General features: G+C 42.4%; 1 protein-coding gene across 2 annotated transcripts in view; it reads right to left on the reverse strand.

The window, feature by feature from the left end:
• MFSD10 (major facilitator superfamily domain containing 10) overlaps positions 1-12779 on the reverse strand; it is a 96208-nt gene that overhangs the window by 43867 nt on the left and 39562 nt on the right. For both annotated transcript variants that reach the window (XM_040335336.1, XM_040335335.1), the window contains exons 4-5: positions 5179-5282; positions 2821-2979 (exon numbers count right to left, since the gene is read on the reverse strand). In XM_040335336.1, the coding sequence (XP_040191270.1) occupies positions 2821-2979; positions 5179-5282 (263 nt within the window). The remainder of the gene's footprint in view (positions 1-2820; positions 2980-5178; positions 5283-12779) is intronic.

The following is a 12779-nucleotide window of genomic DNA, read 5'->3' on the forward strand; positions in this document are numbered from 1 at the left end:
AAAATCAGGCAGACTTAGTGTGGAGTAATAGCCATTGGTTTTATCATTTGGTAAGTCAATAGTGAGTTTTAGTAGAGCAGTATTTTGCAGTTTGTTGGGTGGAAGCCAGAGTGTAAGGGGTAAAGAAGGTTGTTTTCAGTAAGGTAGTGGCTCAGACAGTTGTAGACTAGGCGTTCTAGATATTTTGCATTAAATGAGAGCAAGGAGCTGTTCAGGCCAATGCGGTCCATTGAGGGCTTTTTAAATATAGCGGTGCCCGGGGAGGGGGGGGGGGGAGCAGAAGGTGCCATTAGAGAGGGAGAAATTGAGGATGTGAGTTAGTGAGCGCAGAATAGAACAAGGGGTGACCACAGTTGTGAGGGGTCTAGGGCAGGGATGGCGAACCTTGGCACTAAACTCCCCATGATGCTCAACTACACTGCAGAGTGCATGAGCATCATGGCAAATGTAGGTCCAAAACATCTGGGGTGCCAAGGTTTGCTATCACTTGTCTAAGAGAAAGGTGGGTGTGTGAGAAAAGTTTGGCAACTTCCACTGTAGTAACCAAAAGAGAAGTATTGAATGTGGTGGTAGACAGGCATGTTAGGTAGGGAATATAGTGGAGATCTTATCATGAATTGCTTCACGCTATTTTTGAAATGACTGACAATATCCTGGGCAGTGAGCGAGTGAGTGGGTATTAACGAGAGTAATGTAATAGGTTTGTTTGGCAGCACAGAGGCAGGAATTGCATTTCATTTTATGCCACAGTTCCTCAAGACCACGACTATGTCTCTTGAGATTTCTGGTGGCAACAATTTGCCATGGTTGTAGGGGCCAGGGCCTAAATCTGTGTGTAACAAGGGGACGAAGTGCGTCCAGTGAGGACGAGAGGTCAGAGCAGAACAGGGGTGAGATTTTGTTATTGACACAGTCAGTAGTTGAATAGATAATCGTCAAAGGTTTCTACAAGTTATGGTTTTCTGTTTGGAGGGCTGGGCAGTTGAAGACAAGGACATCATGAAATTGATAAGGTTGTGTTTAGAGAAAGGAATGAGGGTGTTGGAGAGGTTGCAAGGAGTGCAGAGGAGGGAGAATACAAGGTTAAGGGTGTTACCATCAAAGTGAGAAGGAATAAGTTGGGTCAAAAGATGAGGTTAAAGAATATGTAAACCCAACATTTCATATTCCTTACATGTGCCTGTTGTACTGTGTCCTTGCATAAAAAAAGTATTCTGTTCTCTTTGCATTGCTTCCTTTGTATGAAATCTCTGGTGTTCCTGCCAGTCCCTCTACTTTCCTGTTAAAAACTGACCACTCTAGGCATGAGGACACTGCGTGGTCAGTACTCTAGTTGTCCTAAGAACTCAGCCTGCTCTCCTCCAATGGTCAAACCTGTCCAGTCCCCTAGCTCTTATGCAGCCGAGAACAGATGATATGGGATATATCTATACACAAGTGTTTTGCCTTTTATTTCTATTTTAAACTGAATGGGTTGTTTTACAAGGCGAGACTTTTAGCAAAAGTACGTGCTTGCCAATTGCTAGCACGTACATAAGTTATCTTATATGTCTGATTGTTCTTTAACCGTTTCTTTCTTTTTTCTTTATTACATGTACAAAGTGCTTTACATGGTCTGGTTACAATATCAGTTGTGAACATTAATTCACAAATGTCTGTGTCTTTTTGTACTATGCACATGGCTATGTGTATTTGTGCTTTTTCTTGTCGTAAAATGTTGATAAAAATTAACCTTCATACAAAAAAGAAGAATGACCAGGCTGAGAAATCATCAAGGATGAATGACACTGATCCAGGAGGCCCTCAGTTGGGAAAGAAGGAATCCAACTCCACCACCTTTTCATCCCTTGGCCACCATAAGAAAAAGCAACAGGAAAGGCAGTGTCAGATTCTTGGAGCCAGGTTTAAGTAATGGACAGTAAGTTAAAGGAGTGGGAGATAAAAATGCCAAAGACAGAAGTGAGCTTGTTACAGACAGAGCAGGTATTGCAGAGGGCACATGAGAGTGAGGGGCTGGTTCCTGGAAGCAGGGTGATACATTGAGAGTGAGTGGACTGTTGTAAGAGGAGGGAGGGTGCAGGGGGTGATGGTGGCAATTAGATACTGGTGTTTCATGATTAGGAGAAAAAGCGCCTGAAAAACGCCCCAGTGTGAAAGGGGTCTTGTAAAAAAAAAAATGTTTTGCAAAATGTTGATTCACTTGCAAAGCGTTCCTTACTGGTTCTCTGCCAGAAGTATCTGATGCTGTCGACCAGTACAACATTAACTGAAAACTGCCATTTAATGTCTATGGGCTTCCTGACTATCTGTGTTCATGTATATATGATGACTTTTTTTAGAATATAAACAAATGCTTTGCAATAATACGAAGAAATTTAACAAAATATGGGATCCATGGATTGATTATATCTCGTCTCCGTAGGGATCTCCGGGATGACCCTCTTTCTTTCCCCCCCCCCTTTTTTTTTCCCACTTCCTCCTCTCTTCCCCCTTTTTTTTCCCTCTTCTTTCTCTTTCTAGAATTTTCTTATGTAATACGGATGTTTGTATATGGGGCCTGTTGTAAACCTTATGTTTTTCTGTTGTGATAAATGGAAGACGAGTGTGTTATGGCCATATTTTCTATATCTCTGTATTGTTATGATGATGACCTGAAAAACTTTGTTTAGTTCAGCATATGTGTCTGTCTACTTCGGAACTTGTTTTTATTCAATAAAAATACATTGAAATATAGAATATAAACAAAGCATAAAGATTTTATAAGACAAAGATTAGATCATCATCTCCTATTTGTCATAACAGAACACACTCCACACTCACCATTCCCTTGCTGCGGTCCTTCATGGAGGGGAGGTCAGCTATTACAGCCGCACACAAGCTAACATTTCCTTTACTTAATCCTCCAATGATGCGAGAGATAAGGAAAACTCCAAAATTTCTTGACATGGCCCATACAGCATAGGATACGATTATGCCAAACTGCCAGAAACGGAGACATTGAAGAGCAACATAATCAGTTTCTTGGCCTCTCCAATCAGATTTAAAAGATAAAAACCATGGGGCTCAGGCTGGAAATACTCTAAACTTTCTAGGAAATTACTTCCACCTACCTCCTTCTGTCTTTTTCAAGAAACACAATATTGAGGAATATATATATGCATTAAAAGGCGTAATTACTCATAAGATGAAACTATTATTCTATCACTTTACAAAACTCTGGTTTGACAAAATCTTGGGGATGCCGTCTAGTTTTGGTCACACATCTTGAAGAAAGATCTGCTGGAACTGGAGAGAATCCAGAGAAGGGCAACAAAGTTAACAAGGGGGCTGGAGGACCTCAGTTATGAGGAGTGACTACAAAAATTAAACCTATGCTCTCTGGAGAAGAGATGCTAAAGTGGGCATATGATTGCAATGTACAAATCTGTGAATGGTGACTGTATCACTGGGAAAAAATGATTTAATCTTAAGTCTCAAAAGACGACACATGGCCAAACAAGGGTGGAAAAGAAGTGGTTCAATCTTAAACTGCTAAAGGGGTTCTTTACTGTTAGAACGGTAAGGATGTGGAATTACCTTCTACGATAGATGGTGTCTGCGTGAAGTAGAAATAATACAGGAGGTGTTTTCTAGGGAACACAATGGGGTTGATTTACTAAAACTGGAGAGTGGAAAATCCGTTGCAGCTCTGCATAGAAACCAATCGGCTTCCAGGTTTTTTGTCAAAGCTAAAAAGGAGAAGTTCATCTTTGTACAAAAAAACAAATGCACATCTTTTTGCAGGTATAAAAATGTGCATTTATTATTTCTTGTATTATGAGCCTGTAAAGCATGGGTCCTCAACCTGTGGCACTCCAGCTGTTGCGAAACTACAAGTCCCATCATGCCTCTGCCTTTGGGAGTCATGCTTGTACCTGTAAGACTTGCAATGCCTCATGGGACTTGTAGTTCTGCAACAGCTGAAGGGCCACAGGTTGAGCACCCATGGGCTAGATCAGGGGTAGCAACCTGGGGCCCTCCAGCTGTTGCATAACTACAAGTCTCATCATGCCTCTGGGAGAAACTAACTGCCAGCCTTGCAATGCCTCATGGGACATGTAGTTCCACAACAGCTGGAGGGTCACAGGTTGAGCACCCATACTGTAAAGCATTGCACCTGTGAACAGCAGTTAGCTGATGCCATGCAGGTCTCTTGCATAGTGTCAGGATATCTGCTTATTCGTAGATGCCATACAGGTAAGCCAATACTCGCTGACAGGGAGACTCAATGAACTACTACAGCGTTCCACAGCGCTGTGATAGTTCATTGAGAACTACAAGCCGACAGCTGCTAAGGCTGTCAGGACTTTTAGTTCATTCATACATAGAGCTCTGTGTATGAATGATGTGGCAATGTGGGCGGAGCCCCGCACAGCCGCGCTACTTTCAAAAACTGACAGCTAGTACGGGGCACATCTCCCTGTTGAGATGCCACAAGGGGGGCGGGGGGCCACGGCTACAGCCCTGGGAACATGTTACATGTTCCACCCTAAAATCAGGTGGAACATGTAACATGTTACCAAAAGTGTACTTATCCTTTTGCTGAACAAGCTGAAGTAAGAAGCTGATCGACTACCATGTGCAGCTGCACCAGATTTTACACTCTCCAGTTTTAGTAAAGCAACCAGACTGTGCACAGATATTAATAATGGTAGTAACATACACAAACCACACAGGTTGGTCTGGATGGACCAGTGTTATTTTTCAACCTTATCAACCTTGTAAAAGATATACTGTATTTACTGGCGTATAACACTCACTTTTTTACCATGGAAATAAAGGGTAAACTGTGCCTGCGTGTTATAGGCAGGGGGCTGTGGAAAGGTTTTTTCCTGAAACTTCCCTCTTAAAGTTAGGGTGCGTTTTTATACCCCTGTGCGTGTTATACGCCGATAAATACGGTACATTACAAACCAGATCCAATCCAAAGTGTGTCTGACTGTTAAAATAAACCTACCATTAAAATTATAGACTGATCATCTCTTTTTCAGTGGATAAACGTTCAAAATCAGCAGTGGATCAAATACTGGATTCCCTTACAGTAACTATATCAGCAAATTATTTATTTAGAAATAACTGCTTTACATAACAGCTATAACCACATATATATGTATCAGGCAGTATAAAGTTAGAACATACTGAATTTATCATCATGACTCGCCGTCTTCCTAGATAATCCGAGGCTGCTCCAGTGAGCGGTGAGCAGATAAACTGCAGGAGGGAGAAGAGGGAGCCAATGAGACCTGAAAAACACTCATTATTATATTGGAGAAACAACAAATCCTAACATATTACAGCTGCTGAGTTTTCTAGGGTTGCATGAGGACAGTGATGACATTTTGATTCTTCCCTTCTAGTGTGAGACTTAATAAGGCAAACCTGTCCTGGCCCAACAGTGCCTAAACGGTAACAACTACGTAAAACCTTTTTTGATAGTCTTCAGCTTGATCTCTGTCTCAACCCTTCAATGCCAGATTACCAAATTGGCAGAGTAGGCACAAGCCTATGGGTCCCATTCAGTTTAAGGGCCCTGTGACAACGGATCAAAATAATATTGATTTGATCTTGAAAGAAAACTACAATAAAACTTTCTGAAATTGTTTACTAAAGATAGAAAAAATGAATCAACTCAAAACAAAACAGAAAAAAACTTTACATTAAGTCTGGGTTCACACATATGCAATGTCAGACATTACATGTGATTCGCACCGCATTGCTGTCCACATCACATGCAATGTCTGTGTGATGCAAATTCAGTCACACACTTTGTATGGCTGAAATCGCATCACATTCACACTAAAATGATGCAGGACCCTTTTTTTGGTCTCTACTGGAATCAGATTTGTGGTGTCATTAACCTTCTATTGACACCCGTAGCGGTTCACGGTGTGAACTGCCTGCGAGTTAGAGGCGACGCAGGAACCTGCATAGGAATCGCGCTGGTTCCCGCATTGCATTAGTGTAAATCGAGACTTAAACTGGTTGTAAACCCTTACATGCCACTTTCACCTACAGCAGGGATATGCAATTAGCGGACCTCCAGCTGTTGCCAAACTACAAGTCCCATTATGCCTCTGCCTCTGAGTGTCATGCTTGATGCTGTCAGAGTCTCGCTATGCCTCATGGGACTTGTAGTTTGGCAACAGCTGGAGGTCCGCTAATTGCATATCCCTGACCTACAGGTAAGCCTATAACAGTGTTTCCCAACTCCAGTCCTCAAGGCACACCAACAGGTCATGTTTTCAGGCTTTCCATTATTTTGCACAGGTGATTTGATCAGTTTCACTGCCCTAGAAATGACCACAGCCGTTTCATCTGTGGGAAATCCTGAAAACATGACCGGTTGGGGCGCCTTGAGGACTGGAGTTGAGAAACCCTGGCCTATAATATGGCTTACCTGTAGGTACTGGAAATATCTCCTAACCCACGGTCTAGGAGATATTTACGCTTGTGCCAACGTCATTGGCGCATGCGCACTGATGAACGGGCACGACCGTTTCTACAGGGCCCAGGAAGAAAGAGGGGTGAAGATGGACGTTTCCACCAGCGGGGACATCACATGCTTTGTTTTCAGGTAAGTGCCACATAATGGGCTAGTATGCGATATAAACTAGCCCATTATGCTTTTACTTTGCAGGTAACAAAAGATGAAGTAAAACCCATCAGGGTTTACTTCCTCTTTAAGAGAAAATGCTGTATTAATGTAATGTACCCAATTACGACATAAAAGTACATAAATCATAGACATCAGGTTCACATTACAGTTAGTCTCATAAAAGCTCTCCTTTCAGCTGTCAGTATGTAAAAAAAATGTTGGTGCAACCTACGTACGTGTAATGTGAATAGGTGATGGTGACGCGCTGTCTTACTAAACAAACAAAAAGTGATACAGGACCCACCAACTGGGTAAAGTGACCACTTGGGGCAATATATATATATATTACTAAAGTATAGCAACAATGTGACCCAACAGTGCAGTAGTAGAAATGCTCAAGCAGGCATATGGCAAAATGTAAACAAAAAACAAATGAATTGAATGAAATAAAATGTCCACTGAAAACACATATACGTGAAATAAGCACACAAGTGTATAATAAAGTTGAATAAAGTCTAATAAAATAGTGATTCCAAGAAAAGCCATAATCCAGTGTTTGGGAGAGCAAGCTTCAGTGCAGACACCTCTTGTGGTACCTAAATGCTCACCTCAGAGATATAGCACGGATAGCCCAAAGTACCACAGGTGTATCCTCAAGACTGCAGCGAGACTTGTATGTAGCTGGGAAGGGACTCCACATCAGATAGGCATAAAACAAGGGAAAATAGCAAAAGGGATAATAGCGTAATCCTGAGAGAGTACTTGATAAAAAATAATAGATCACATATACAGTGAGGAAAATAAGTATTTGAACACCCTGCTATTTTGCAAGTTCTCCCACTTGGAAATCATGGAGGGGTCTGAAATTGTCATCGTAGGTGCATGTCCACTGTGAGAGACATAATAAAAAAAAAAAAATCCAGAAATCACAATTTATGATTTTTTAACTATTTGTATGATACAGCTGAAAATAAGTATTTGAACACCTGTCTATCAGCTAGAATTCTGACCCTCAAAGACCTGTTAGTCTGCCTTTAAAATGTCCACCTCCACTCCATTTATTATGCTAAATTAGATGCACCTGTTTGAGGTCATTAGCTGCATAAAGACACCTGTCCACCCCATACAATCAGTAAGAATCCAACTACTAACATGGCCAAGACCAAAGAGCTGTCCAAAGACACTAGAGACAAAATTGTACACCTCCACAAGGCTGGAAAGGGCTACGGGGAAATTGCCAAGCAGCTTGGTGAAAAAAGGTCCACTGTTGGAGCAATCATTAGAAAATGGAAGAAGCTAAACATGACTGTCAATCTCCCTCGGACTGGGGCTCCATGCAAAATCTCACCTCGTGGGGTCTCAATGATCCTAAGAAAGGTGAGAAATCAGCCCAGGACTACACGGGAGGAGCTGGTCAATGACCTGAAAAGAGCTGGGACCACCGTTTCCAAGGTTACTGTTGGTAATACACTAAGACGTCATGGTTTGAAATCATGCATGGCACAGAAGGTTCCCCTGCCTAAACCAGCACATGTCAAGGCCCGTCTTAAGTTTGCCAATGACCATTTGGATGATCCAGAGGAGTCATGGGAGAAAGTCATGTGGTCAGATGAGACCAAAATAGAACTTTTTGGTCATAATTCCACTAACCGTGTTTGGAGGAAGAAGAATGATGAGTACCATCCCAAGAACACCATCCCTACTGTGAAGCATGGGTGTGGTAGCATCATGCTTTGGGGGTGTTTTTCTGCACATGGGACAGGGCGACTGCACTGTATTAACCACTTGCTTACTGGGCACATATACCCCCCTCCTGCCCAGGTGAAATTTCAGCTTTCGGGACTGCATCGCTATAACTAACAATTGCGCGGTCGTGCGACGTGGCTCCCAAACAAAATTGACGTCCTTTTTTCCCCACAAGTAGAGCTTTCTTTTGGTGGTATTTGATCGCCTGTGCGGTTTTTATTTTTTGCGCTATAAACAAAAAAGTGAGACAATTTTGAAAAAAATACAATATTTTTTACTTCTTGCTATAATAAATATCCCAATTTAAAAAAAAAAAAACATTTTTTTTTCTCAGTTTAGGCCGATACGTATTCTTCTACATATTTTTGGTAAAAAAAAAAAAAAAATCGCAATAAGCGACTGGTTTGCGCAAAAGTTATAGCGCTTACAAAATAGGGGACAGAATTATTATTTTTTAATTATTTTTTTTTAATAGAAATGGCGGCGATCTGCGATTTTTAATGGGACTGCGACGTTATGGCGGACACATCGGACACATTTTTGGCGCCATTCACATTTATACTGCGATCAGTGCTATAAATATGCACTAATTACAGTATAAATGTGACTGGCATTGAAGGGGTTAACACTAGGGGGTGTGGAAGGGGTTAAATGTATCCCTGCTTAGTGTTCTAACTGTGGGGGAGGGGGGGTGACTGGGGGGGTGACCGATCTGTGTCTCTATGTACAAGAGACACAGATCCGTCTCCTCTCCAGAGACAGCACCGCTGTCTCTGTGTAAAACGGCAATGAGAGATGATCTCATATGTTTACATATGAGATCCTCTCTCATTGGCCGCACAGATCGCCTCGCGAACGGCCACTCTGATTGGCCGTTCGCGGCGATCTGTAATTGGCTGTGTCCGAGGGACACGGCCAACACAGATTTTCCCCGCAGCGCGCTCTGGAGCGCGCGCGGGGACCGCCCTAAGGGGCGGCCGTCAATTGACGGCAGTTTGGAAATTGGGATCCGCACTGTAGCCGTCAATTGACGGCAGGCGGATCCCAAGTGGTTAAGGAGAGGATGACCGGGGCCATGTATTGCGAGATTTTGGGCAACAACCTCCTTCCCTCAGTTAGAGCTTTGAAGATGGGTCGAGGCTGGGTCTTCCAACATGACAATGACCCGAAGCACACAGCCAGGATAACCAAGGAGTGGCTCTGTAAGGAGCATATCAAGGTTCTGGCGTGGCCTAGCCAGTCTCCAGACCTAAACCCAATAGAGAATCTTTGGAGGGAGCTCAAACTCCGTGTTTCTCAGCGTCAGCCCAGAAACCTGACTGATCTAGAGAAGATCTGTGTGGAGGAGTGGGCCAAAATCCCTCCTCCAGTGTGTGCAAACCTGGTGAAAAACTACAAGAAACGTTTGACCTCTGTAATTGAAAACAAAGGCTACTGTACCAAATATTAACATTGATTTTCTTAGGTGTTCAAATACTTATTTGCAGCTGTATCATACAAATAAATAGTTAAAAAAATCATACATTGTGATTTCTGGATTTTTTTTTTTGGATTATGTCTCTCACAGTGGACATGCACCTACGATAACAATTTCAGACCCCTCCATGATTTCCAAGTGGGAGAACTTGGAAAATAGCAGGGTGTTCAAATACTTATTTTCCTCACTGTACATGCACTCACATGGAGGCCATGGATAGTGGGCCTATCTCCAACGAACACCGAGTTCGTACACTGGGTCCTGTCTGTGTTCCTGAGTGTTTACAGAGTGTCTCTCTTCTGCTTCTTCCACCTCCTGCCTTGCCACATAGTGTCAAGTGTATTACTCAGAGGATTTGGATGGTAGGAAAGAGAGGGAGACCCATAGTGCAATACCGCATACAAAGTTTAATGAAAAGATAGAATAAAAATCACATTAAAACGAAGAGGCAGTTCCAAAACACCAATGAGCGGCGAGCTCGTCTCCCTGCCGTCAGAGCGTGTAGGATCTAGTGCTCCTGGTCCCAGGGACGGCAGGGAGACGAGCTCGCCGCTCGTTGGTGTTTTGGAACTGCCCCTTCGTTTTAAGGTGAGTTTTATTCTATTTTTTCATTAAACTTTGTATGCGGTATTGCACTATGGGTCTCCCTCCCTTTCCTTCCATCCAAATCCTTTGAGTAATACACTTGACACTACGTGGCAAGGCAGGAGGTGGAAGAAGCAGAGGAGAGACACTCTGTATACACTCAGGAACACCCAGGAACACAGACAGGACCAGTGTACGAACTCGGTGTTCGTTGGAGATAGGCCCACTATCCATGGCCTCCATGTGAGTGCATGTATATGTGATCTATTATTTTTTATCAAGTACTCTCTCAGGATTATGCTATTATCCCTTTGCTATTTTCCCTTGTTTTATGCCCATCTGATGTGGAGTCCCTTCCCAGCTACAAACAAGTCTCGCTGCAGTCTTGAGGATACACCTGTGGTACTTTGGGCTGTCCGTGCTATATCTCTGAGGTGAGCATTTAGGTAACACAAGAGGTGTCTGCACTGAAGTTGCTCTCCCAAACACTGGATTTTGGCTTTTCTTGGAATCACTATTTTATTAGACTTTATTATACACTTGTGTGCTTATTTCACATATATGTGTTTTCAGTAGACATTTTATTTAATTCAATTCATTTGTTTTTTGTTTACATTTGCCATATGTCTGCTTGAGCATTTGTACTACTTACTGCACTGTTAGTTCACATTGTTGCTATACTTTGGTATACTCTATACCAGGGGTCTCCAAACTTTTCAAACAAAGAGCCACTTTATTGTCCTTCAGACTTTAGGAGGGCCGGATTGTGGCCAGCAGGGGCAGAACATGTCACGGGCCCAGCATCAGTGAGAATAAATATGGCTTTAGGGTTGATAGCCAATAGGAGGAGGTGTGTTCCCCCTATTAGTAGGAGGTATAGTATCCCATCATTGGGATCGGTGGAAGATATAGTGCCTCATTGTTGGTATCAGTGGGACAAATAGTGCCTTATATCGGTGGGAAGAATTGTGCCCCAAGGGTCGGATAAAGACTAGCAAAGGGCCACAGTTTGGAGATCCCTGCTCTATACCCGTATATATATATATATATATATATATATATATATATATATATATATATATATATATATATATATATATATATATATATATATATATATTGAGATATTGTCCCAAGTGGTCACTTTACCCAGTTGGGGGGTCCTGTATCACTTTTTGTTTGTTTAGTAAGACAGCGCGTCACCATCACCTATTCACATTTTCCATTTTTCTGGCGAGGACAGACTATCAGGTGACTGCAGCAGTGCCCCCTAGCTTTTAGTACCGATAGCGCAAGAGCTCTTCCACTCTCATTACGTACGTGTAATGTACAGTATCAATAGTCATCTAATGTGTACACTACTTAGTTCAATGTTATCTCACTAGAGCACGTGCACGAGAAACCTCTAGAAACCTGCAAAGGGGGGCCCACGGTTTGGACTGCCTAGGGACCTTCACAGAGTTTATTCTCGCACTGCTACACTTACATCATAAGCCCTGTTCTCCATGAGGCCAAAACTTCAGAAAAAGTCAAGAATAAGGCCCTCCCTCCCAGTGCCAAGTGTGCTTTAGAAGCCGTTGCATTGGACTGTTGAACAAATGGGGTGGGGCTTACATTTTAGAAGTTGCAACACTGTGTACAGCCTTAACTCCAAGATCCAATGGGCTCCCCAGAGACACTGAGATCAATATGAAGACTAAAGCTGACCACATGGAATACAATCTAATCTTATAATGTTCATGTTAAGGCCCACCTAAACAATCCATTCAATTTGTATCTAGGCGGGTAGACCATCACACTGCATAGTTGTTGGTAAATCTAAAAGGAGATTGTGCAATCATATTGTAACATGTGTGGTCAGTTTTTTACAGGTGTTCAAGGGCACCGCAAAGTATTTTATCACATTGTTAGGCATTATGCAAGATTCACTTTCATTGATCTCTGAGAGTCTCATCAACTAAAGAGAAGAAATCTGCTGAACAGATTAAAGTGACCCTGTCTTGCAAAATAAATCTTAAAAACGCTGTTACTATACCTGTAAATAGCATTGCTGTGGTGATTTGGAGGTTAGCGTAAGGAACCAGAAAGAGCCGCAGTGGACCCGGGCGGGGGGCTTAGGCTGGAACTCTTGGAAGTATCAATTAATAACAATCTACCCACTGATTGCAACCGACTCCAACATGCTGCCAGCAAATCTACGCTATGGAGCAGTGTTTAGTAACCTGGGTAACCACCTAGTAACTACCAAAAGTTAAACATTCACAGTGCCACGGGTATGGGAAAGGTAAGAATTTTTTTACAGTAACAGTTTTAATGTTTATTTTTCATAACAGGGTT

Source organism: Rana temporaria, chromosome 1 (assembly GCF_905171775.1).
Source record: "Rana temporaria chromosome 1, aRanTem1.1, whole genome shotgun sequence".
Classification (NCBI taxonomy): Eukaryota; Metazoa; Chordata; class Amphibia; order Anura; family Ranidae; genus Rana; species Rana temporaria.